General features: G+C 45.4%; 1 protein-coding gene across 4 annotated transcripts in view; it reads left to right on the forward strand.

Annotated features, from left to right (window-relative positions):
• Positions 1 to 26,097, forward strand: part of TMEM94 (transmembrane protein 94) — a 110,210-nt gene that overhangs the window by 56,495 nt on the left and 27,618 nt on the right. For 3 of the 4 annotated variants that reach the window (XR_008596866.1, XM_054977251.1, XM_054977254.1), the window contains exons 5-19: positions 689 to 825; positions 1,022 to 1,224; positions 4,904 to 5,055; positions 5,691 to 5,793; positions 6,364 to 6,450; positions 8,694 to 8,810; positions 10,917 to 10,973; positions 13,397 to 13,501; positions 14,338 to 14,502; positions 15,397 to 15,609; positions 16,938 to 17,259; positions 18,249 to 18,422; positions 21,291 to 21,393; positions 22,400 to 22,617; positions 25,253 to 25,434. Coding sequence is in view for 3 of the 4 variants with exons in the window: in XM_054977251.1 (XP_054833226.1) it covers positions 689 to 825; positions 1,022 to 1,224; positions 4,904 to 5,055; positions 5,691 to 5,793; positions 6,364 to 6,450; positions 8,694 to 8,810; positions 10,917 to 10,973; positions 13,397 to 13,501; positions 14,338 to 14,502; positions 15,397 to 15,609; positions 16,938 to 17,259; positions 18,249 to 18,422; positions 21,291 to 21,393; positions 22,400 to 22,617; positions 25,253 to 25,434 (2,338 nt within the window). In the remaining variant the exon portion in view is untranslated. The remainder of the gene's footprint in view (positions 1 to 688; positions 826 to 1,021; positions 1,225 to 4,903; positions 5,056 to 5,690; positions 5,794 to 6,363; positions 6,451 to 8,693; positions 8,811 to 10,916; positions 10,974 to 13,396; positions 13,502 to 14,337; positions 14,503 to 15,396; positions 15,610 to 16,937; positions 17,260 to 18,248; positions 18,423 to 21,290; positions 21,394 to 22,399; positions 22,618 to 25,252; positions 25,435 to 26,097) is intronic. The other variant, XM_054977253.1, reaches the window with a different exon arrangement.

The following is a 26,097-nucleotide window of genomic DNA, read 5'->3' on the forward strand; positions in this document are numbered from 1 at the left end:
ATGCAATATGGGTAATACATCTAGATTAAAGTTCTTCCTTTGCCCATAGATCTAAAATGCACATGGAAAATAGTGCCAAATCAATTCAAATCAAAAATCTACTTTGAAGAAATGTATCCAGTTGAAAAAACGAAGTATAAAATATTTACTTTCTTAAGCCAGGTCACAAGTAGGCAAATCAAAGATGTAGAGCTTAAGTCAACCAGTATACCCATCCTTGAATCATATCTTCTCTTCTGTGAAGTTGGACATTCTTTTCATTGGATGTTCTTTACACCTGGGCTTCAACTCATAGTAGCTATTGATGTGAGTTAAAAGGATCTTCTAATCTAAACAAGGCCATACAACTATGGCCTTGTTTAGATGTCCTTTGTTTCATGTCCCTCTCCAAGGTTGTTCTGTTCTGGGCCTCTAGACTCCCTTTGTAGCTTGTCTAGGTGTGGGGCCAGGCTTGCTCTGTTTCTGTGTGCAGCAACATCTTCTGTGATCTTGATGAAATCAAGCAACAGTTCCCCTGTATTTTTAGCTATATCTGTGACATGCTCTAAAGGCAGAGGTTGCCCTCCTGCTGACCCCTGTCAGAACATGAATCCACCAAGGCAGTCCAGGCAGCCACAGATCTCAGGTGGTGTGAATTTAATTTCTTTATTCATCTGCCTCTAATTTTGTATGGTTTACTTTTGAACAGTGAAGGGTCTGAAATTGTAAATGCCTTGGCACTCTTCCTCCTCCTGCTGCTCGATCTCTTTCTCATTGGACGGCAAGAAAGACTAAAGCACCAGGAAGTTGAAAGGAGGCTCCGGAACATAATCAACAGAATAAATGGTGAGGCTGCTGTCTCCTCAGCCCCCTTTTATGATCCCACACACCAGTGTGCATCCACCTTGTCTACAAGGACTATGGGTGATGAGTTCAAGATAGACTTCCACCTCAGTGGAATGTCGTGTCTCTCTAGAATCTTCTCTAGAATCTTCTCTGTCTCTTGGGTTGTCATTCCCATCTTATTAAATCTGCTTTTCAGATGCCTTGAATGATGGCATAGAGCTGAAGTGGGCAAACTCCGTGTATCCTGACCTTCACATGCCCTTTGCTCCTTCTTGGTCACTCCATTGGGCCTACAGGGACGGCCATCTTGTCAACCTTCCTGTCAGCTTGTTGGTAGAAGGTGATGTTGTTGCCCTGAGGCCAGGGCAGGAGTCTTTCACTTCTCTCAGGGGGATAAAGGTAACATGTACTTTTGTTTCAGGGTACTAGATAATGTAGAGTACATGATAGGTTTATAAAGTACGATAGCTTGGGATTCAGGCTACATAGACATCACAAGAGGATATACAGAGTACATAAAACTCCCAGTCTTGTATATCATATACCCTTAGCACTAAGTGGAAAGTATTTGTATATTTTTCTTTTTTTAACTCCCCCCCGCCCCTCAACATGAGAACTAGAAGCATCTGAAGGGGGAGCTTATTTATTATGCTTGTATTCTCCTATTAAGGTGTTTCATCAAAGGGATGAATCAGGTCCACACCTGCTTAGCTTCATAAATGTTGCCCCACTGAATCCCAGGCAGAAATTGCTTTTAAAAATGAAAACAGGTTTTTCATACTGCAGAGTGCATCAAGTCCACATGAGAGGAACACAATATATACAACAGCAGGAAATGCACAGTGTTTGAATAGCCCTATGGTGCCATGGAGTGAAATTCCAGTGGGTTGTTTACAGTACAATCCAAAATGGGCCCTTCTGTGTCCGTTTGAAGTCAATAGATTTAGAAAGGAATAACTCTGCTTAGGAAAGTGCCCGTCCTATGAATCCATGTACCAAATTCAGTCCTGAATATATTTCCAAGTAGGGGTACCCCAAAATTCTTGTTACTTGAAATTATCTTCTCTAGGTAGTGTTCATCACTGTAAATACATCCCATTTTTTTCAAACTTCCTCCAGTCTGTTCAGATTATTGGAGACCATATTGTATTCTCCTGGAGGAAGAGTTACTACTCTTCCTTGTCTTGGATGCCATCGTCATTTAGTATGAGGTAAAGGTAAAGGTAAAGGTAGTCCCCCGTGCAAGCACCGAGTCATTACTGACCCATGGGGGGACGTCGCACCACAATGTTTTCTTGGCAGACTTTTTACGGGGTGGTTTGCCATTGCCTTCCCTAGTCATCTACACGTTACCCCCAGGAAACTGGGTACTCATTTTACCTACCTTGGAAGGATGGAAAGCTGAGTCAACCTTGAGCCAGCTACCTGAACCCAGCTTCCGCCGGGATTGAACTCAGGTCGTGAGCAGAGCTTGGGCTGCAGTACTGCAGCTTTCCACTCTGCACCACGGGGCTCCTCATAAAAGAAATGGAAAGACATAAGAATTTCAGTGCATTAGAAAGCTTTGGAAAAATCTACTAGGAGCTTAATGGCATTGAAGTCGATGGTCATGTCTGCTTTGCAGGCTTAAAACCAGTTTAGAATTCCTTCTCCCAAAGAACCAACGGAAACTGTAGTTCTTTGAGAATCTGTCACATCTGTATCAGTCATATTCAGTTGAACTTTTTAAACCAAATTATCAAATATGGAGGGTGGAAATTCAGTTTGCGGTGTACTTGCCCCACTCTCTAACATGGAAATAATGCTGTTTTAAGAGTTATATAGACTCTTTGAGTTAATCCTGAGCAGAATTGGCTGTTTGGTCATAGCTGAAGGGTGAACACAGTTGCTTGATTCATAACCCCTGCTATTTTAGATCTCACTCAAGGAACTGTAAAAGCAACAATGCATCTTGTAGTACCTTAAAGATTAACCAGTGTTTTGCGGCATAAACTCTTTGTCACGCAGAGCCTATTCAGTTGGCAACTTGATCAGCATACACAAAGGCACAAACAGAAGGAGGGGGTGGTGTTAATAACTAAGAAGACTGGAAGGCCCAGAATTCCAAGTCATAGGTGTGCTACATGACATTGAACAAGATCTAGTTAAAAGAGTAAACAATCCAATCAGAGTGGGTGGACTACTCCCACCTGCTGATAAAGTGTCAAAATCAGATGAACAGAGGGACAAATGTTTTCGGTAGTGAGAGAGGCCCTAGCAGAGGCTAACTACATGTTATACTTTTCCTGGGTCCATCCCCAGGTCTGGTCAGTAGGTGAGGTCCTCTGCCTCCACATGTGCTTAGAACTCTGTTCCTAGGCACTTGGGGGCCCGATTGGGATCACAGTACACATGAAGAGAGGCCCCCTGTCCATTCTCACTGATCCCAACCTGAATCAGACCCTTGCCTGCCTAAGAATTGAGTTCCCAGCACAGAGCTCTCAGACAACATGTTTACCAGACCCAAGGATAGACCCAGGAAAAGTATAACACACAGTTGGGATCCTGGTCACATCTGGCTATGAAATCCAACTCAATAGTTGGAATGGCCTTTCAACTTTTTGATTGAATAATGGCAACAGATGTTGATGAATGTCCAGGGAAATTTGAACTATTTTCTCACTAATTTCTGTGTCCAGTTTTTCAGTTACAGTTTGAGCAGCATAAATGGCAGTAGGGCATTGCTGGTGCTTAACAGTATGCATACATTAGAAAAAGTACAGGTGAATTAACCCCTAATAGTATGGCTGGTCCTGTGATTGTGTCACTGGAATAGATATAGGGACAGAGTTGGCGCCATGGTTTGTTGCAGTGTTTATATCTCTGGGCGGCCCATTGTTCCTAGTAAATAGCTGCTTCTGGTGTTGGGGGGGGGCAGCAAGTGTAGTTTACTCTTTTGATTGGATCTTATTTTCATCTGCAGTGTAATTTAATACAACTCATCTGTGGAATGCTAGGTCTTCTGTCCTCCTGTTGTAATAACTCTTCTGCCCTCCTTCCGTTTATACAGTGGGTAGGTGGGGGGGGGGGCTCTCCCCAGGGACCTGATCCAAATTGCCTCCCCTCCATAGACTTGGGAACTGAGTTCCTAGAACAGACCTCATCTGTAGACCAGACCCTGGAATAGTATAATATGTAGTTACGTCCTTGATGCGCCTAGCTCAGTGCAGAAAAGAATTGTCGCTCTGTTCATCTTGGTTTGCCAATTCATCTTTATGTGGGAGTAGTCCACTCCCACTCTTATTGCACTGCTGCAAACAAGATCCACTTCAGTTATTTGGACTCTTCATTGTGATGTGACACCCCCATGACTTGGAATTCCGGACCTTCTAGTGTCCTTAGCAATTCATACCACCCTGTTTTTACCGATGTGTATATACCAGTCCAGTGTCAACTGAGTAGGCTTTGACTGACAAGAGGCTCTGCCATAACACGCTGGTTTATCTTTAAAGTGCTACAAGACGTGCTGTTGCTTTCACAGCTCCTTGGGTGAGATCTAAAATTACAGGGGCTATGAATCAAGCAATCATGTTCACACTCCAGCTATGACCTAACAGCAGATTCGGTTCAGGATTAAGCCAAACAGACAAAAGCATACATTCTTCCAGTGTTAAAAAGGGGAGCAAACGGATTGCAAACTGATTTCCCACTCTACATATTTGATAATGTTTAAAGTAATTCAACTGAATATGACTGATGCAGATATGCTATATCCTCAGAGAACTGTAATTCCTAGAGTTCTTTGGGCGAGAGCATTCTAACCATTAAGCTGGTTTGACGCCTGCAGTGCAGACATGACTATAGATTGCAATGTCATTAACCTCCTGGTGGAACTTTGCAGAGCTTCCTAAGGCACTGAAATTCTTTTCTCTTTCTATTCCTTTAAAGAAAATGTCAGGGCATCTAAGACAAGAGAGAGTCGTAAATGTTTCCTCCAAGTGAATACAGTATGACCTCCAATGATCTGAACAGACTGAAGGAAATCAGAATAAATCGGAAGTGTCTACAATGGTAACACTACCTCCTATTTTTCTGACAGGATGATGAGCACATAGTTTTGGAGCCAGGAGATCTGTTTCCCCCCTTTTCTCCTCCACCATCACCAGGCGGAGAGATGAAGAAGGGCCCTCATAACCCCCAGCTGTATCGACTGTTTCGTGTCACAAAGACGCCTGTGATTGACAGTGTCAGGTAAACTCACTATTGCTCCTTGTGCCAGGGCAGCATTTTATCAGCATCTGTAACAGATTTGTAGCAGAATATATACTGATAATTCCACCATCAGTTGGACCCTAGGGGAATGCCTTATATCCGTAGTATGCCCGCCTCATGCTTTTTGCGGTATGCTGCTTGCAAACCGACTGTTGGAGTGAAGTGTGCCATTCCTATTGCATGATGTAATGAGGTAGTGGTTTGCTGCCAGCATCCATCTTATGCATAAAATTGGGAAGTGCAATACAGTAGTGGAAACTATCTGAAACAATGTCAGATTCTTGGTAAATCCTATTTTGAAATATTTTCTTCCCCCCTGACCATTTCAGTCTGGTTACTAATATATAAGGCCTTCTGGATAAATTGGCATATGTAAGTAAGAGAGCTCTTGGACCTCCAAAGTCTGCAAGATATGTTTTGGGTCTTGAGCAGCCGTGACACAAGACCTATTTTGGAATGTTTAAATGTCTCCATATGTGGAACAAATCAGGATAAAAACGCCTATGTTTAGGAAATGACAGGGGACCCATTCTAAGAAAAAAACCCGAAGAAGGGGGATACTTTACTATTGTATTCATTAGTTTGGAGACCTAAATGGTTGTTGCTGGTTTCAGGTTGTGTTTGGACACGGCTTTGTCCCGTCCTGTGACTGCTCTGGATAATGAGAGGTTCACGGTGCAATCAGTGATGCTCAAATACGCCGTTCCTGTTGTGCTGGTAAGTTCTGCGGATGGGCTGCTGCTTGCGACCAGTCTTGCTCCTGATCAGTTGATCTCCAGCTTCCTTATAGCGTTGACTCTTGATTAGCTTTGGCATAGGAGAGTGAAGGTCTTCAGGGTTCGCTGTTTAGTAGCACGATATGGGAAAAGTTTGTGTGCAGGAGGGAACTGGAGCAAATTCGTAGAGAGGAGGAAACATCCTCTGCCGCTAGCCAAGGTAGCCGTGGCAAAGACGGCATCCTCAGGCTTAAGCTTGTCTCTCTGTATAACTGCTGTAAACGGAAGTTTTAGGAATAGAGTCCACTAGTATCATGCATTCTTGCATATCTTCTGTAGCATTCAGCTTGCGTCATTATAGGAGAAGAGGCTTAGGTTTTTAACTTGCTCAGTTTCTGAAGACTTAAAACTTGATCAGCCCTTATACATGTTGGGCTGTGAACCATATGTTGGTTTGCGTTATGGAGCTGTATTGTAGTAATGCCCTGACAGCATTTTTTTTAATCTTTCAAGGGATAGTCATGGGGGTAGATACTGATTTTTCATGTCATCTCCTCTACTTCAATGGCAGATCAGCTTCTTGGTCACCAATGCCATGCGCACTATTTTCAAGGCTCCTGGAGTAGTCTCTTGGCAGTACATGCTTCTTCAGCTGCAAGTAAGGGAATTTTTTTTTCTTTTTCCTCCTTCCTCTGTTTTGTTTCAACTATAGTTAGTTCCTCTTTGTAGAAAAAATGCTATGCCTTCCGTCAGAGACTTTATTTATTTATGGAGATATGCTTAATGTGCTTTGTGTTGAAAACCAGTCTTAAAGAGTATTGCAATATGGGTGTGTAATCTACAGGGCCGGATCGAGGGGGGGCAGGGGGATACCAAGGAGGGGGCGCTGGGTGCAGCTGCCAGCTGCCAGGAGCACGCGGGCAGCCTCCCAGCCCCCCGCTCTGCCTTTTGCCTGGCCCGCAGGACAGGGGGCGGCCAGCTTGCCCGCGCACCCCCTGTCCTGCGGGGCAGGCAAATGGCACGGGCAGCTTCCTAGCCCTCCATGCTGCCTCCGCCAACTCCGCAGCCCGCCGGGGCACCTGGCTTCTGCCCTGCATGATGACATCACAGAAGTGACGTCATCACGCAGCGCCGGGAGCACGCATGCACTGCGCGCACGTGCGAGGGGCTGGACTTGGGTTGCCCTGGGTGCCACAACCCTAAATCCGGCCCTGGAAATCTACTAACTAAATACTAGTTCACCAAGGAACATGGGTGGCTGTCTTGAATGCTTTCCACCGAGAAGCAGAATCCTAGCTCCTTTTTTGGGTAGGATTATCCTTCATCCATTGCTACTGAGATGTTCAGTCTTGGTTCTGCCCTGGCAATGGGTATTGGTGAGAGGTTTCTGTTTTCTCTCTCAGATTAGAACAGAAGCTGCAGATTTTCTTCTCTGTGTAAAAGCACTCTGGTAGGGACCTCTCGTGTCTGTCAGCTGTAGGAGAGTTAGCAGAGACCCTCACTGAGCTGGGTTGCCTACAAGAAGCTAGTGAGTGGTCGCCTTCCATGCCCCTATTGGCCATCCACAAAGACCACAGACACTGGGCTAATCGGATTCAGCTACTCATTTCCATTTCTTATCACAGTAGGGCAAGGGAGTTAATTTTCTTTCTAACCTGCCAGTGGCCTACTCCTTTCCCCTCCGGCCACCCCCAACTCCTGCGCACTATGATTTTTAATGCTCACCCCAACCACGGGACCTGCCCGCAGCCCCCTTCTGGGCCTCCCATTGGCCTGCAGCCCAAAGGCACACCCTGGCCCATATGGCCAGCCTTGCTGAGGCTGGTGCCCCCAGGCTGACATGCCCTACTGGCTGGTCAGGTGCTTCTCCGCTGACCAACGAGCTTCCAAGCAGGCCAAGGTGTGCTTCCTTCCCAACTGTGGTTGCTCCCACCCCATGCTGTGCTGGCTCCCTCTGCTGGAGAGTGCATCCCATGACCTCACCTGTCACATAGGATTAACAGATCAGCAACTCAAATCTGAATCGGAGCACTGATCATCTCAACTCTGCATTTTGTGTGTGTGTTGGGGGAGGGAGGACTTGCCATTCCTGTCAGTGCTAATTTGGGTCAGCTAGCCATTTGGGGGCCAGGACGAAGAGCTATTATTGCACCCAAACAGCTACAGCAGCTGTACGGCCCAGCAGTGGCAACTATCCTTTCAATGAGATGTCTCCTGCTTGCATGCTACAGCCTAGCAGAACAAGGTATTGTTGCAGCCCCATTTGATACAGCCTTTGTAACTGCAGGTATTCAGAGGTCGGGCTGTTGGAAGGTTCGAGCTGTGCTTGATGATTAGTGCTTGACCTCTTGACATGTACTGGTAATAGGAAGCTGAGCACATTTTATCTTTGCACGCTTGGCTGTGTTTGGCGCTGAGTTTTGTTGTTTGGGTGCCATTCAAGAGGATTCGTTTATTCTATTAAAATGGGCATATTTCAGTGCCATTTGTTTTAGGTGCGTTCATGGGAATCAAGAGCAGCTGGAACACCATTGATCATGGTCCAGATATTCTCCTTTTTTGAAAGCATGGTGGCGTTTTGTCCATGAAGGATCTTTGGTTCTGATTTGCTGACTTCCACGTATATTTAAACGTCCGTATATAAATCTATCTGTGTGGGAAGGGCTGGGCCTTTAATGCTCACCCCAACTTTATCTCTTCTTTTTTTAACCATGTACTGTATGTGTTATTTTTGTGTTTAATATATACATGTGTTCCATTACTTTGAGTGTTGGTCTCATTCCAGAAAGTTAAAAAAAAATTGTGAGCAAGAAATTTTCCATGGCCTTTTCAGCCTGTCTCAAGCTAACGCAACATGCCTAGCTATGCCTACCTACTAATGAATTAGAATACTTTTTACAGGTCAATGGTGTATTGCCCATCCTACCACTACTTTTTCCAGTACTATGGATTCTTGCTACAGCCTTTGGTGAAGCCAGAGTCTTGGCACAGATGAGCAAGACGTCACCTACTTCTCTGGTAAGTTCTTAGCTGAGTACTGTTGGAAAGGAAGGGCAGAGGATGGAAAGAGTAAGACTGTCAATTCGAGAGAGGAATCCACTAGTTGCTTCTAGAGCTGCAGTATGCAAATGGTACGCAGCATGCAAACTCCTTTATAGATGATATCTCCTGTGAATGATCAGTGCGCACAAGTGGAAGTCCTAGTGCAGGGCAGGGAGGAATAAGCAGGCCGAACTGAAATGGATCAGAAAGGATGCTAGAGTGTGATTGGGCAAAATAGGGGCGATAGGAGGTCCTGATTGGCAAGCTGTTACTCCCAGTGTCAGAATTTCTTCCAAAGGCTCAAATTACAGCCGGTCCGGAATGCAGTGGCCCACATCCTTACGGGGACGCCATTTAGGGCTCACATTCACCCTGTGTTATGCCAGCTGCACTGGCTGAGTTTCGAGTCCAGTTCAAGGTACTAGTCTTAGTATTTAAAGCCCTTCATGGACTGGGACCTGCATACCTACGGGACCGCCTCTCCCATTATGCCCGCCACAGGGCTTTGTACCCTGCGGATAAATAGCTTCTGGTGGTCCCCAGACTGAGGGACATTCGGCTGGCCTCAACTAGGGCCAGGGCCTTTTCTGCCCTGGCCCCGGCCTGGTGAAATGCTCTCCCAATGGAGATTCGGGCCCTGCTGACCTTTTACAGTTCTCTGGGCCTGCTGTTCCGCCAGGCTTTTGACTAGGGGCCAGCTTTTTGTCCCCTCTTCTGACCGCCACACCCTCCTTTTGCAGCCACCCTGTAGTTACATCATGGCGGCGCCCATGGTTATGGTGATTCTGTACTGGCCAGGTGTTTGGTGGCGCCTGGATTTTTATGCTGTTGGTATAATTGTGTATTAATATTGGGTTTTATGCTACTTGTAATAACGTTTTACTGTATTTTAATAATATATTTTGTTAGAAGCCGCCCTGAGCCCGCTCACGGGAAGGGCAGGGTATAAGTCGAATAAAATAAATAAATAGCAGTAGTCTGGAAAACCCAAATGCCCTGTTGTCCAAGCAGTGGTCCTTGGGCTCTCAGTTTGGCTGTTCCGCAAAGATTCTGTCTGGAGTCTGTAAAGATGCCACCTTCTGCCATGTCACATTCTGTGTGGCCCAGGAATAATCGGAGTGTGTGTTACCTTTGCGTGAACTGACTCTTAATCTCTCCAGCTGCTCCTTCAATTTCTCCCGATGGTTGTCCCCACTCCCTACCCTGCTTGCCTGCTGTAAGCATGTGAAGCTTGGCTTCCTTATTTTCCTCTTCCCTCTGCATTTGTTGCCAGCATCTCTCTGTCACCCAAGCTCATATTCCCAACTGGGTTTTCATTTTAGACTTCTCTACCCTGCAGCCCACAAAGTCCTGCCAGTTTTTTCCCCTCTGCGATTACGTCGCTGATGTGGTTCTGCATCTTTGCCCTTGCTGCCAAAAATGCTTATTTGTGTCCTGATGAGTTCTGTCTTGAGCTAGAATAGCATTCTCTCTTGTTCCCCTTTCTCCAGATCCATTTGGAATGTAGCAGGTACGATCATCACCTACTCCACCATCCTGAAACGTGACGCTTGTGTCCTCTGGTCCTCTCCAAGCCTTTCCTTCATCCTTGGGCCAGATTTTGAGCCGTCTGTGCCCCACTCTGCATGATCTCACCTCTCTTTTCATTTGACCTTCATCTTTGTTCCCTGGTTTCCTCTTCAAGCTGAGCCGTTTCCATTCTTGGTGCTTCTGCCTCCCCCACCCCACCCCGCACTGCCTTCATTGGCTGTTTTTAAATATCCTTTTCTGTTCAGGTAACAATGCTTAATTCGGGTCAGAAACTGTTGTCTTTGCATCAAAAAAGAGACCCACGCTGAACCTCAGGGTTCTCTCTCTCGCTCCATTTCTGTAAGGCATTTGGAAGGAGGTTGTGCCCCTTTTGTTTTAGTGCTCAACTTGTAAGAAGGTAGCCAAGGCTGCATTCTGGATTCTGTTTAGGTCCCACAGAGCTGAGCTCCTTTCTTCACTGTCTCACGGGTGAAGCTGTTTTTTTCAGATGGATGTTCCTTGTGCATTGTTTCTAAGTCTCTTGATAGTAACCAGTCTGTTCTCTTGCTGCAGCTGGCTAAGTTCTCAGAGGATACACTCAGCAGCTACACAGAGATGGTATCTTCCCAGGTACTATTTTATTAACCAGTCTTGCATCTGCTGTTCTTGTGGTGTTGCACAACATTGTGAGGTCATCCCTTCCTCTCTCTCTTTGTAATTTGCTTGCCCTCATCATGCTTATTTCCTATCGCCGGTGTCTCTCTGCTTGGTGGCGCTTTCGTTTTGCTATCCTGTTCTGCTCCGCATGCGGTTGCACATCTTTCCCATATGCTCTTCCTTGATGTTCACAGAAATCTGGGTCCCTTTGGTTGCTTGAGCAGAGAACAAAAATATCGTATGATTTAACGCTGTGATTGCCTAGATTTTTTTTTTTAAGTTCATTCAAATTATATTTACTGACTACCTTCTGAGGTTGGAAATCGCTGGCTAAGAGATTCTGGTAAGTATACAGGGGATGGGATTAAGGAAGGATTTCATATATATCTTTATAAAATCGTCAGAATCAGATTATAAAAATCAATACATTTGCAAAGGAAAGCATTGAGTCCATGTTGGTTTGTTTCCATGGATGGGAAGTAAATGAGTTGGTAATTTCTGAGCATTTCCAGGAGTCTGTCTGTGAAAATCTGTCAGTGAGTAGCTGGGGTGTGTGTGTGTGTAAAATGACTTCCCTTCTCCACTTGCATCTGCCTGTTCTTCTTGGGTACTCAAGCTTCATCAAGAAAACAATTTTAAAAGCCCTTTCCCCTTACCCATCAAAAGCATGATTTAGATACACTAAATAAGGAAAATTTGTCTAGTAGCTCTGGCTCTCCTTTAAAAAAAAAACCAAGATAAAAAAGCCGTGTGGTTTTCTCATTCAGTAATGACTATAGAAAGAACAGGGCAGAATATAATCCTCTTGTACTGCAGTTATTTGGTGGATTATTATGATGGTGATGGTGGTAAGTCCTTATTGATTTTGTTCCCCAAACAGCTGGGGTGATTGAGAACCTTCGTATCGCCCGTCCTAATTATTCAAAAGTAATTGCTAGTTATGTTCTTTTAAATACATGTATACACTCAGGTTATGTCTGTATCTTCAATCTGAGAAAGGTTTATATTTTTTCTTGACAGCTGGAATTCTTCCTCTTTTCAGCAGCTGAAACATAGGTTCTTGCAATTGTTTTCCCATCAAGAATATCCCAGACTATTATATGCCAGATAGGCAACTACTATCCCCTGTGGGTTCTTGTCTCTGTTCTACTCTTTGGTGACACTCCTTGTCCAAGGAGGGTAAGATAGCAAGGTAACAAACTACTGATAAATTTGCAATGTAGTTGCTGCTGTTGAGAATCCGTGCGTAAAGGTACATTCTCGGGACTTAACAAAGATACATTCTCAGGACATAACAACTCCCTGGCCGTTTTCGCACGTCCTTCCCCTGTGCGGAAAATCGCACCCAACTTATGGATTGACAGCGTCTTCATGGCGTGATTTCCCATCATGACTCGGTTTACCTAGCGTGATGATGTCATAAATCATGCCACGAAACAAAGTCATGACAGGAAATCACGCCATGAAGATGCTGTCATTTCGTAGGATTGGCGCGATTTTCCGCAAGGGAAAGATGTGTGAAAACGGCCCCTGTCCTGTGTGAAGCAAAAAGAGGATCTAATTACATGCTTTCAAGGGTTTTTTTTGTTCCTGTTACCTATTGGGAAGTAAAAACAGAGTTTCTTGTTTACACTATATTACTAATTGCTTGTGAGATTAAATGAAATCTCATTCTACCTCTTTCAAGTATTTATGCAAAGGCTGAGTCTATATGGGCACCTTTGGAATGGAACATATCACTTAAAAACAGTTTTAGTCCTGGAATTCCTCTTTTGTGGTAGGAAACTAGATTGAGAAGTCTCCAAAGTCCTCTCTAGTTGCATCATTAATTTACTAAGCCAACGCCGGTGATTCATTTGTGGCACACTTTCTGTCTGCATGCAATATCTTTAACAAAGTAGACATAGTTACTGGGGATTGTCTTATCACCAGTGTGTATTTTTTTTAAAAAATTCCAGGCCAGTATATTGTTTCCAGAAGGACTAGACCCGACATAATGTTCATTAAGAAGTTTATTTATTAGGCTTTTATTCTGCTCTATGGCAGTGCTCCCTGAGTGGGCTGCAATACACAAAATTAAACAAACCCACAATCACATCTGTAAAACAAACTTTATAAATGAAATCTCATTCCTTCTGAACTTTTTTTCCCCAGAGGGTAGCAATGACCAAGCAGTTTTCCTCAAGCTCTCTATTACTTGTCCGCATCTGGCAGCTTGGAACTTTTCATCTGTCTTCTTTTCAGACTCCTGGCAACACACGTGTTTGTGATCCTAGCATTCTGGAAATGGATCACAGCCTGAAATTATATCCACCTGAAGTCTTCCGTGCCTCTTCCACCTCGCTCAGTGCATGTGTAGTTGTCAAGTTTTTGTGGCTTTCTATTTTTCCTGGCAGGAAATGATACGGTGTATCTGGGACCACTTTGTGCATGTTCTGAAGGGGAAGTCTCCAGCACTCACCTTCACCTCCAGTTTACTTCACAGCTTGGGATCTGTCACAGTAAGTATGATTGCAAGGAGAGATCTAATAACTGGTACCTTAATGTCCTTGATAGGCTGCCTTTGTGGGTCCATTAATTTGGTTTTCTTGTTTGCTTTGTTATCAAATTCTTCCCAGTCCCATGACTCTTACATTAGCTTTTAGATAATGTTTTCAGACTGACTTGATAACTAGAATAAAGCAGGTCAGGTTCCTGTCACAGCAGTGGCAATGGAAAGTCCTAATCCAACTAGCCTAGCTAACTAAATCCAATCAAATTAGCTGTAGTTTCTTCCCTGTATGTAGAAAAATGTGGTAAATGTGAAGTTCTCTGACTGAAATCGGACCCGTGTAAGTCTGGAGTAGATGGTTTTGCCTTCTTGGGACAGACTGGCACTGACCTACTCGTAGGGTCTGGCATTCTGCCTCTTCTTTGCAACATACTCTAACCCCAGGCATAGCTTCCTCTGCAAACTTGGATAATACATGACTACGTTCTTTGCAGTATCAAGAATACTGTCCTTTGGGGGGCTGAAAGTCCCACAAATATAGGTAACTAAAGACCATATTATGCTGCTGAGCTGTTAATGCCTCTCAGTAAGCTTGCCACCTAACTATAGACCTTAGTATTTCTTTGATGGCACTTGTGCATTAGCCTACCCTCAGAATCAAAGTTATTGCGAAGCTCAGCTCTGTTCAGGAGCAGTCCTGCATGGGAAGATCTTGCTTCCTTTTATGCCTACCAGCTGAGATAATCTTGTCTGATGTTTCTTTGCTGCAATTATTCAGATCACAGTCTTGCCAGTAGTTTATTGTATATCTCTGGGGTGTTGTGGGATGTCTTGGGCCTGTTTTAGGTGCTTTGCTGTGTGGATAAGCAAGGAATTCTGTCCTGGCCTAATCCCAGTCCAGAGACGGTTTTGTTCTTTAGTGGCAAGGTGGAAGCCCCCCATAGCAGCCATGAAGACCTGACAGATGAGATCTCCACTCGTTCCTTTTGCCATCCGGAAATGGACGAAGAGGTGAGACTCCTTGAGCCACAAATAATGTTTTGCCAAGACCCTGTGAATCCAGGTTTTCCTCAATTTATGCTGCAAGGAAAAACTAAATCAGTCGTGCATACAGCGGCTCTAAATTCTTGAACAGGAACGTGTGGTGACAAAGTCTAGCGCATGGATGGTTCAGGGTGTTTTGTTGTCCTAAGGTGCATCCAATGTCTCCGATGCTGCCGGTTGGATCCCCAGGAGGTGCAAGCCAAGCCCCCGCAGTGTGCTGGCGTCCCCTTATTGTGTCCCCTTTGTTGGACAGCTGGCCCCGGTCTGGAGGCACCTTAGAACGAATAGATAGATTGTGGCTTTCGTATACTAGAGCCTACTTCCTCAGATGCAAGAAAGGCAAGCTAAAAATAATTAAAGATAAAAAGTGTTATCGGTTGGCAGATAAGTGGTCTGTTACATTTTTATGCTCACATCTACTCAAGAGGAGGGGTTTGATTCAGACCCAAACGAGTAATTTCCACCAGTCCCCCCTTTCCACGGCAGAGTCCTCCATGCCGTCCCTCAAAGTTCGCTATCCCCCAGGAGCAGCAATGAGTGCAGATCAGTAGCGGGAAGCAGGGAAGTTCTATCCCACTGCTCACAAGCATTGTATTCGCTTTGTTATTCCAGGGTATCTGTACGCTATTGTTTTTGTGGTCATACAATCTGGAAGGACTTTAAAGCCAGAGTGGAATTCTTGAAACTGGTGGGGTGAGAGGGAGGGGAAGAGAAGAGAGTGAGTTGGGAAATCCTTTCATTCCAAGAGCGGGAAAGGGAAACTCGCTCTCTCTTTGGAAGGATCAAACCGTGTAGTGTAGTTTCCTTTTATTTCAGCTCCCATGTCTTTCACTGTTTACCTGTTCTTGTGCTGTATTACAGCCTCACGAAAGGGATGCTCTGCTCTCGGGGCCTTTGTCAGACATAGTTCGCATCACCAACGAGCAAGACAGAACTGAATGGTCTACCAGCAACACTCCCAAAGCATCTGATGCTCATATCCACAAGAAAACATCCGGCCGAAGCAAGCACCCTTCGGGATCCAATGTGAGCTTCAGTAGGGACACCGAGGGGGGAGACGAGGAGCCAGTTCAGGTAAGGCATGCAAAGGACTGCATGTGTCGGGAGGGGACCCACGCAGCAACAGAGCAGAGCAGGTGTCCTAGTCTACGAAGAGAGATAATGTGGAAGGGGGGAAAGGATTCATGTTTCTTAGAACAAGGACTCTCTGGCATTTAAGAAAATTATTTATTTAACACCTTTCTCACTGACACTTGATTGATTTCAATGGGCTTAGACTGGAGTAACTGTTCTTAGTATTACTGTTAGGTGGTGATCATCAACTAGTGCCACTAGAGCCACCTCTGTCGCATGGGCTAGCCTGAATCTAGACTGAAAAGGGTCCCAAAATGCCAGCGTTATCTAAGAAGACCTGGAGTTAGTTACCTACTGCTCTCTCAATCACTTTGCCCAGGAAGGGTAGATTATTGACTGGGCAATAATTGGCCATGTCATTTTTGTCTAGGGATGTTTTTTTAATTAGCGGGCAGATAACTGCCTGTTTGAGCGGCTGAGGGAAGGTGTCCTGAATTAGTGACTGATTTATGATAGACCTCAAAGGCTCATTTATGTGGTCCTTACATGATATTAACAGCCAAGATGGTAAAGGACCCAGTGCACAAGTAGTGACTGTCACAGGTGCCAGGATCCTGTCAATATCCATCATTTTAACTGGGTCAAAATGGTCCATTCATGAAACAGTCTATTAAGCACTGAATATGCTGAAAAAAGAGTATGTATGGCTTGAAAGAAATCACAATTGCTTGGTGATCCCAAAACACTGCAGATTTTTTCCCTCGATTTCTTTCTCCATTGTGAATTGTATGTTCAGGTGGATGTTGTTGAGATGATTCAAAAACCCCATCAATTCTTCCTCCCCATGGCTCCAAATGATAAATGTATCATCCACAAACCGGAACCATACACTAGGTTTGTGGGGTGCTGATTCTAGAGCTGTTTTTTCAAAATGTTCCATGTAGAAGTTTGCTATAACTGGGCTGAGTGGGCTCCCCATGGCCACCCCATGCATCTGTTCATAGAATTCATTATCCCATTGGAAGTAACTGGTTGTCAGACAATGGTGGAATAAGGCTGTTACATCCTCTGGGAAAATCTGATTAATAAGTGCAATAGTGTCTTTTACTGGAACCTTGGTAAACTATTCTGTTGGCTACAAAGAACTTGGAGGGCTGTATATTAACCTTCCCTAGATGTATGAAGCCTCTCCCCACATCCATTAAGGGGAATGGCTGCTGTGCAGGCACTTTAGCACTGCACTATTTGTGTGTGATAAGGAGCTGTGGTGAGTAGATATCACCCCCTTCTTCCCATTAAGAGTTAACCACATTCCCTTTTGAATGCAGAGTCAGGTTGAGGGTGACAGCGATGGGCTGGCATGTGAGGCGGAAGACTTTGTGTGTGATTACCACCTGGAGATGCTCAGCCTGTCTCAGGACCAGCAGAATCCCTCCTGCATCCAGTTTGATGATTCCAACTGGCAGATGCACTTAACCTCTCTCAAGCCCCTGGGCTTGAATGTGCTGCTCAATCTGTGCAACGCAAGTGTGTCAGAACGCCTGTGCCGCTTCTCTGACCACCTCTGCAACATCGCCTTACAGGAAACACACAACGCTGTGTTGCCCGTTCATGTGCCCTGGGGGCTCTGCGAGCTTGCCAGGCTTATAGGTAAGGATGATACAAGATTGCAGGGCTGGCTGGGTCGCTGGTGGAGTTCCGATGCAGTTTTGTTGAGTTGCTCAGGCACTGTTAGGGAAGCTTCCCCTGCTTTAATGCTAACAGTCCAGAAAGGTCTCTTTTTCCTCTCTTTGTTGAGTCAGCAGGATCAGTGCCTTGTCATCATGATGAGACCTTTGCTTGGGTCTTGGGAAATCATTCCCTGGTAGCGCAAACATTGTACGGAAGGGTGGGCAGAGAAGATCAGGCTTGCAGTGGCGATCAATGCAGCCTGTCTTTAACAAAAAGGCAAAATCAATATCAGTGTGGTGCTGCTCATAGTCTGAGTCAGGCAGGAAGCCTGCTGTGTGTATGCACGCTCTCTCTCTCTCTCTGCCAGCGCCTCTCACATTTGTCATGCTCTTTTTGCATCTGAGAACAGTGATGCGAGTGGCATCAGCTCTCTACTGAGCTTTTAAAAAAGACGATCATGTGGCAGGATTGCATCACCTCCTTATGTAATTAATTCTTCTGTTTTGCAGAGCCGTTTCATAGATCTAGTGACCTCCAAGCAGTGGCTTCCCAGATTGTGTGGGGCCACTACTAGGCTCGTCCTCCAATTTATATGAATGTCCCCGCTGTCAGATATGCTGGCCGCTGTGATTTGTGCCGTCATGGTGGCTCAAGAAAGGGGTTTCATAACTGCAAATTCGGGGCAGTCACAGTTACAGCCCCCGTGTGGAGGCACCATTAATGGCACTTAACCTGCTAGAAACTTCATGGTGATCCCATAGGCAGGTCCAGTTGCATATGGGTTGCTAGAAGTGTGAACTGGAATTCAGTGATATGGTTAAGCGGGAAATATTGATGTAGCATCACCTGGTGAATCATGGGGTGGAGTCAAGAACAGAAAGAGAGAATCGTGGACGAGCGAGAGGCTGACACCAGGATCCCTAGGGTTCCATCTAACCTTTCTTCTCCTCCTGTGTTCCTTTTTACAGGCTTTACACCTGGTGCCAAAGAGCTTTTTAAGCAGGAGAACTATTTGGCCCTTTATCGCTTGCCCTCTGATGAGATGGTGAAAGAGATGATGCTTGGGAAGCTCTCGTTCATCACCAAGAGGAGACCGCCTTTGAGTCACATGATTAGCCTTTTTGTTAAAGACACGACTACCAGTAAGGCTGCTGACCTGGCTGCCTTCCGACTAGCACGCTATCCGAAGCGTGATGATCATTTACAACCTCAGCAGTGGCCATTGGGCTTGTAGCACATCCATGTTTATTCAAGATCTTCATATGCAAGGCTTTTTTTCAGCAGGAACGCGGGGGAACGGAGTTCCGGAACATCTTGAAAATGGTCACATGGCTGGTGGCCCCGCCCCCTGATCTCCAGACAGAGGGGAGTTTAGATTGCCCTCCACGCTGCTCCAGCGGTGCAGAGGGCAATCTAAACTCCCCTCTGTCTGGAGATCGGGGGGCGGGGCCACCAGCCATGTGACTGTTTTCTCTGAGGGCAACCCACTGAGTTCCACCACCTCTTTTCCCAGAAAAAAAGCCCTGTTCAGATGTATTCTTAGGAGAATAGAAAAGGACTGGGGGAGAGATTGTAAGAAACAAGCAGTAAAAAACCTTGTCTATCAATCAATAAGATATCCACTATGAAAGGGTTCCTGGACAAGGAGCTGCTTCTCAGTGTCTCGCTGACATTAGTCACAGCTGAGGCCTAACCCTAGAATGGAAGTGAAGGGTGGTTCCAGTTTCAGCCTTGAGTAAATGGCATTCCATGGTTGCTGAGCGCACTTCCAGTATAGTAAAGTATATCATTGGTTTGTTTGCTATAATTCCTTCTTCTTTTTAGTAGGCATGAATGGGTTCCTACGTTTGCATCTTGCTTAGGGTTTAATCACTCTTGGGTAGCAGAACTGAGTTCCTCCAATCCTGTGGAAAATAAATGGTCCATACCCCTGTCTCCCCTTTCCTTTTTACTCAGTGTCCGGCGCCCAGGCCAGATTTGGGAACCCTCCCAGAGCCACACACCCCAAACCCAAGGCTTATGGCCCCACCATCCTGCCCTGTTACCCTTAGCACTCACCCAGCAAGGAGGAAACAGACAGCAAAGGCACTAACAGAGGCCAGGAACGCCCGAGGAAGCCCCAGGTGTTGACGAGGCCTTGTCAGCAAGAGGCAGGTTAGGCAGCAGCTCCTGAGTCCTAGTTACCACCATCTTCCCAGCCAAGGCTCCAGATCAACCCCTTTCCCCAGCCCCTTGGATGCTCAACAGCCCAGCCAGAGGGAGAGGGCACAGGCAGCAGAGGCAGCCAGCCAGCAACCCCACAAGTAGCAGGTGGATGGCAGCCAACGTGGCACTGGGCCACACCCCAACCCAGCGGCAGGCAGGGGAAGGGCAACAGCCCAGCAAACCGCACAGACAGGCTGGAGGGGCGTAGAATTAGCCAGGAGAGGCTAGACGGAAAGTGACCCCAGGTGTGGCTGCCTAAGGCAGCCAGGGCAGCAGCTAGATTGTTGGGGGCAGGACTAGGAGGTGGAGCCTGGGAATGGCGAAGGGATAAAAGAGAAGTCCACCCATAACCAAGGATGGAGAGGAAGGAATTTGGAGGAGAGCTTGAAGGAGATTGCCGAGGGAGTTCAGAGCACAGCCAAGAGAGTAGTGAGGGACGACAGGCAGTGTTAGCCCACTCCATGCTCTCTTTCTGAGACCTGGGTCAGCCAGCCAGTACCCGCCTGGTCAACAGGGCTACATCTGAACCCGCTAAGGCAGGGCGAGAGCAGGCGAAGCCTCACAGCCATGTTCCCCAGTATCTGCAGAGAATGGGGTCAAAAATTCCATTCCAGGCTCTTAGGAATGGTTTTCTAAGGTGCATACAGAACCACCTATAAGTGCCAGGATCAAGTCTTGAATGTAGTTGGGCTGCTTGTTGGAAGTCTCTTGGAATAGGGTTATATCCGATGAGCATCCCAAGGGATTCAAGACTTTTTGACTGTGACATTCGATCTAATTGGATTTTGTGATCAGCCATAGATTCAAATTCAAAGGTCTAATTATATGTAGGAATGTCACACTTGCATTGCAGCTTCCAGAATGCACATGAAGGGTCTGAGCAGCTGTGGGAATTGCTTAGGATGGTTGCAGTTTATTTTAACGTCATTTCTGACCGTTACACCCCTGATGGGCGTAAAAAGAAAAAAAATAATAAATAGTATATGTAAAAGCCCAGAATATCTTTGTCACATTCCAGCATGACCAAGATATGGATGGAGCTGTGCAGATGGACAAGGCAAAAGGTTCTTTGCGGGCCTACCTATATGACACGTTTTGCATGGGTCTGCCCTGGGTTCTGTTGACCAAACTCAGTTCCCAGGCATGGGGGAGAATTAGGTGCCTGATACGGATCAACATGGCAGTACACAGGGAGAAGAGGCTTAAGCCTTCCTCCCCGCAGTGCCGTTTTGCCAGCTTGAAATGAACCACTGTTTTCCCTGCTGGGAAAACTTGTGCAGCCAATCAATACACGTGGGACCCATCTGTACACATACATTTTCCAAATGTGGCAAATAGCAGTTCCCTGGAGATGTTTTAGATCAGGGAAATGTTGCAGAGGGGAAGGCTTAAGCCCTCTTTCTCCATATGCTCTGGTTGCAATCTGAATTGGGTCCCCCTGTCCCTGGAAATGAAGTTTCAACACATGCTATGCTTGCCTGGTTGACAGGACCCAGGAGTGGACCTGTAAGCAATGTATCACAAAGTTAGACCTCAAGTCATCTGCTGGCCATGGAAAGCAAGTTTCCCTCCCCTTAAAGCATGGAAAGCCCTGTCTGGAGGCACTTTTGGCCTCTCTCTCTCAGCTGCTGACACTTATTTTGAAGATAAATAAATGTTTTTTTGTGTGTGTGCTTTCCCTCCACTATTTGTCAAATGCACCACAATGCCTGTGGGTGATACGGAACGCTGGAAATCTGTACAATTAATGCATCTTTCAGCCAACAATTTCAGGCTTAAGACATGGGCCCAATTTTCTCTGTTAGGCACTGAGCAGATGCTTTCCCACGGGACAGCTGACATCATCCTTGAGGCCTGCACAGACTTCTGGGATGGCTCCGATATTTATCCGCTTTCTGGCTCTGACAGGTAGGCAACCTTACCTTCCGCCTGCATAAGTCACTGGCCTTATAAAGTGAATTATTGGCGAGGCTTCTGCTTGAACTGCGTCCTTCAGGCAGTTTGTGTTTCCACGAAGGTAGTTCAAAGCTGCTTATGAATCTGAGCAACAACATCCCATTTGCAGAGGCTTCCTGCAGGGGAGGAGCTAGTCTGGATCCATATGGGATTGGATGTGGTGCTATTGTAATCCTTCGCCCTCCTGTCTTAACAGGAAAATCCAGGAGGTGAGGGATTACAATCGCGCATTGTCCAACAATGCTTGGAAATCTGCCTTTAGGTTGTGTTACTGCCGGTGGCTTTTCAGAGATTTGAAGGCAGTATCGTAGAGCTATTGTTGCCCTAATACATGTGTGCCCTTTTTGCATTGTGCTGTCGTCTGTGCTCAAAACAAGTTTTCATAATACCTCAAGCGATATCTTGTAAAAGTCAGAAATAAATGAAGTGCAACTGAGAATTCGTGTGTAGATACGGGTTTTGTATAATTGTGATAGGCACCTACTAGTACTTAGAGCAAGAATTTGTCATTCGCTCACCCCTTCTCTTAATACTTGAAGTGGATTTCTTAGGTTTTTGAAGCCTAAGAATGTACAATGTTTAATTTCCTGGCATTCCCCAACTATTACACTAGATCTGCTTCTGATTTGTTATTGCGTGGGCTAGGGGGTGAGGCTGCTGCTGCCTCCGCCGCTTGTACGCCACAGTTGTAAGGGACTTTTGAATGCTGGCTCTGTGGGGAGGCAGGTGTTGTTCTCTGCGAAAAGTGGAGGGTTAGAAGGGGTCCACTGTTTGCAAATCCCTGCGGCATCAGAATAAAAGGAGTGAACACAAGAAGACTTCTCTCCAGCAGGTTCTGTTCCTGAATAGAATCTAGGAGGTAGTTTTTCTAGGCCAGTCAGTTCTTTCTGTACTGTGAAGGTGTGTTGTGCGTAATACCTTTCTGATGGCCATTTGTCTTTTTCCGCCCCACTCTCAGGAAGAAAGTGTTGGATTTCTACCAGCGTGCCTGTCTCTCAGGCTATTGCTCTGCCTTCTCCTACAAGCCCATGCAATGTGCCTTGTCCTCACAGCTCAACGGCAAGTGCATAGAACTAGTGCAGGTCCCTGGTCAGAATGCAATTTTCACATCCTGTGATCTCCCAGGGACGACACCCATCAAGCAGAACAGCCGAAGGAACAGCTGGAGTTCTGATGGTATGTGCTTGACCTCCCCTGGGGTCCTGTGCTGCAGACTCGACTTGTACATCTAGAGCAGTGTTCGGTTGTTTTTAGTTTTGGGACAAATCCATCTTTATTCAAGCTTGCAGTCATCTAGAGATGGACATCTGGGAGAAACTTGCACATTCTTTCACAATTTTTTTCATCTGTGTGCTCTTAGGCAAGGTGAGCATTCCTTCCCCTTGGCTCTGTGCACAAAATGGATACACATCTAATCACCTCATCGCCTTTTGTGTGGGTTAGGAAGAAGGTGCCACTCCTAAATTCTAGAGTTTCCAGCAACTGATGGATCAGCTGTCTAAGTATATGCATCTCCTCTCCTTGAGATGACTTGCATTTAGCCTGGTGTCAAATCAGACTTCTGGATAGCTAAGGACAGGGCAATCTGTAGCCAGTAAGAGAAGGACTCCTAAATCTGTGGAACAGCAAGCAATCCTGACCCAGAAACTTGTCAAGAGTTCAGATGTTATTCTATGACCTGCTTTATAACTTGTTGCGAGTGGACTTCTAGCTGTTGTGGGTATCTTGCAGATAACTCCTTTGATCCAAGATTTGGTAGTGCATGAATTAGGTCCAAATGTGACATCATTCATATTGTCAATGTATATTGTCACTGGTTTCTAAAGCTTGGGCCCTTTGGAGCCCTTTAATTAGCCCAGTTTCATCCATAAAGTTTGTGACTGTTGGAAGTAGCCAGGCCTTAAAACATTTTAGATTTCCCTTAAATGTAAACTGTGCAATGCTGATGACAGATCTACACATGTTTTGGTTGCTAGGGCAGAACATGGAATAGTTTGGTTCCACCAAATTCCTTAAGTGAGATTCCTGAAGTTATTAATTCTAACAAAAATTGGGGGGAATCTATTCTCTGGAACCTCCAAATGACCCAATCCTGATATTTAAATAAATTAAGCTAATTAGGAAATCAATTACTTTTTTTAGTTGCTGTTGTTACCCTTCAATGCAACGTACTGTAGTTGTACAGGGTATTTGTCTCCATATTGCTCCAGGATTCTGTATTTTCTTCTGCTTCAAGGTTTTATCCTTGTAGTCAACTGATCAGACAATTTTGGAAGTATTCTGCCCAGCTAAATGTGTGCTGCGTCCTATTATTAGGACAACCTACCTTGTCATCAGAAAGAGGGTTTATTTGATCTGGGTTTTTTTGGATCACCTTCTGCCCAGCTTCAAAGCTTGTTAGTTTCAGCCAGACAGACTTCCAGAATGTCCTTGAGCAGATTCTGAGGGACTCTTTTTCAGGTATCCCAAGTTCATATAATCCAGGGCTTTTTTTCTGGGAAAAGAGGTGGTGGAACTCAGTGGGTTGCCAGCACAGGAGGCAACTCTTGGTGGGAGGTGGTGCCCCTGGTACCACATGTGCGCGCGCAAAGTGCACACATGCTCCCAGGGTCAATGACATCACTTTGGGTCATCTGGAACAAGGGAGTTTTTAAAAGTTTAAATCACCCTTGGCGAAAATGGTCACATGGCCGGTGGCCCTGTCCCTGATCTCCAGACAGAGGGGAGCATAGATTGCCCTCCGCGCTGCTCAATCTAAACTCCCTTCTTTCTGGAGATCAGGGGGCGGGGCCACCGGCCATGTGACCATTTTCAAGAGGTTCCAGAACTCCATTCCACCACGTTCCAGCTGAAAACAAGCCCTGATATACTCAGATGCATTTCCCAGCTTTCTATCCCCAGCTGTCTTATTTTCTGCTAATCTTTAATGCCATTCAAGAAATGGTGGAAGTAACTGAAGAAGTACAAACAGTACAAAAATTTAAGGTTATAAGCATTCTGACTTTCTGAGGAAATCTACTGCCAGTTTTCCTGACTTTATAACATTAGTAATCTGCCTCCTCTAGCCTTTGATCTTTCTTTCTTTCTTTCTTTCTTTCTTTCTTTCTTTCTTTCTTTCTTTCTTTCTTTCTTTCTTTCTTTCTTTCTTTCTTTCTTTCTTTCTTTCTTTCTTTTTCTTCCATCCATCCATCCATCCATCCATCCATCCATCCATCCATCCATATAAGCTCTTTCTAGAACTATAATTGGGGGAGGGGATCCACCAAAGCACCTGCCTGAAATTACATGACCCTCCTCCTGGCTGCTCTCTGGATAAGTTCCCCGTCTCATGCCTGGCCTACCCATGCAGCAGATTGAGTTCTGAGAGGGCAGGATGGACAGTGCCACTTTGGTTGCAGGTGGTGGATCACATTTGCTTAATGTTCCCTGCAAGTAGAAAACAAGTTCATTAATATGAGTGTTCAAAAGTAGCAGTCTGGGATGGTATAGTCCACCATACCACTTACAGATTTGACTGCTTTATTCTGCTACGTATATAGACTAAGAGCCCCGTGTCATGCAACTTGATGTGTCAAGCAGAATATGCTTTTCCTGTCTCTTTTTTCTAGTTAACTGATGAACACCTTTATTTTCTTCTTTTCTCTCTATTGTTGCGTATGTGTGTTTGGGTTATGCTTGGGCCCACTGGTGCTTTCTTCCTTCTTAAATGTGTGTCAATGTGTGTGCCTCCCTGCAACTATGCCCCTGTTCCTGCATGTCTGTATATATATATCCACCGTGTGTCTGCCCCAACACATTTGCATGCTCAAAGAAGGGATCGGGGAAGTGATGGAGAAGGAGGACTGCATTCAAGCTCTGAGCGGTCAGATCTTCATGGGAATGGTCTCATCTCAGTATCAGGCCCGGTCAGATGTGGTTCGCCTCATTGAGGGACTAGTCAATGCCTGCATTCGGTTTGTCTACTTCTCCCTGGAAGATGAACTCAAGAGCAAGGTAGGCTATCCTTTTGTTTACTGTGCTGATCTTCTGCGCATGTTGCCCCTACAGTGACCAAGTGAAGGGTAGAACCATCTATCTTAGCCTTGAACCAGTTCTGACATAATGCACGTTCCAGGGTGATTTCTGGTTTTGATGTGTATTTTAGAATCTCTCTCTCCCCCTCCCCTCTCATTTTATATACTCTCTTATTTTATATGCCTCCTCATTTTATATACTGCAGTGCTGAGAGCCAGTTTGGTATAGTGGTTAAGAGTGCGGGACTCTAATCTGGAGAGCCGGGTTTGATTCCCCACTCCTCCACTTGAAGCCAGCTGGGTGACCTTGGGCTAGTCACAGCTCTCTGGAGCTCTCTCATCCCCACCCACCTCACAGGGTGTTTTGTTGTGGGGATAATAATGGCATACTTTGTAAACCGCTCTGAGTGGGCATTTAAGTTCTCCTGAAGGGCGGTATATGAATCAAATGTTGTTGTTGTTGTTGTTGTTGTTTAAACTTGGTTTTAATTGTTTTTAGCTGGCCTCCTTTAGGATTTTGTAAAATTGAAAGGAGCAGTGTATGTATTTTAATAGGTAAATATAATGGTGGAGGATTAGTTTATGTGCACCATTTTCATGCACATATATTTTTGAACTCATTTTGCTAGATTCCTTCATGTAG

The sequence above is a fragment of the Eublepharis macularius genome, chromosome 4, assembly GCF_028583425.1.
Source record: "Eublepharis macularius isolate TG4126 chromosome 4, MPM_Emac_v1.0, whole genome shotgun sequence".
Classification (NCBI taxonomy): Eukaryota; Metazoa; Chordata; class Lepidosauria; order Squamata; family Eublepharidae; genus Eublepharis; species Eublepharis macularius.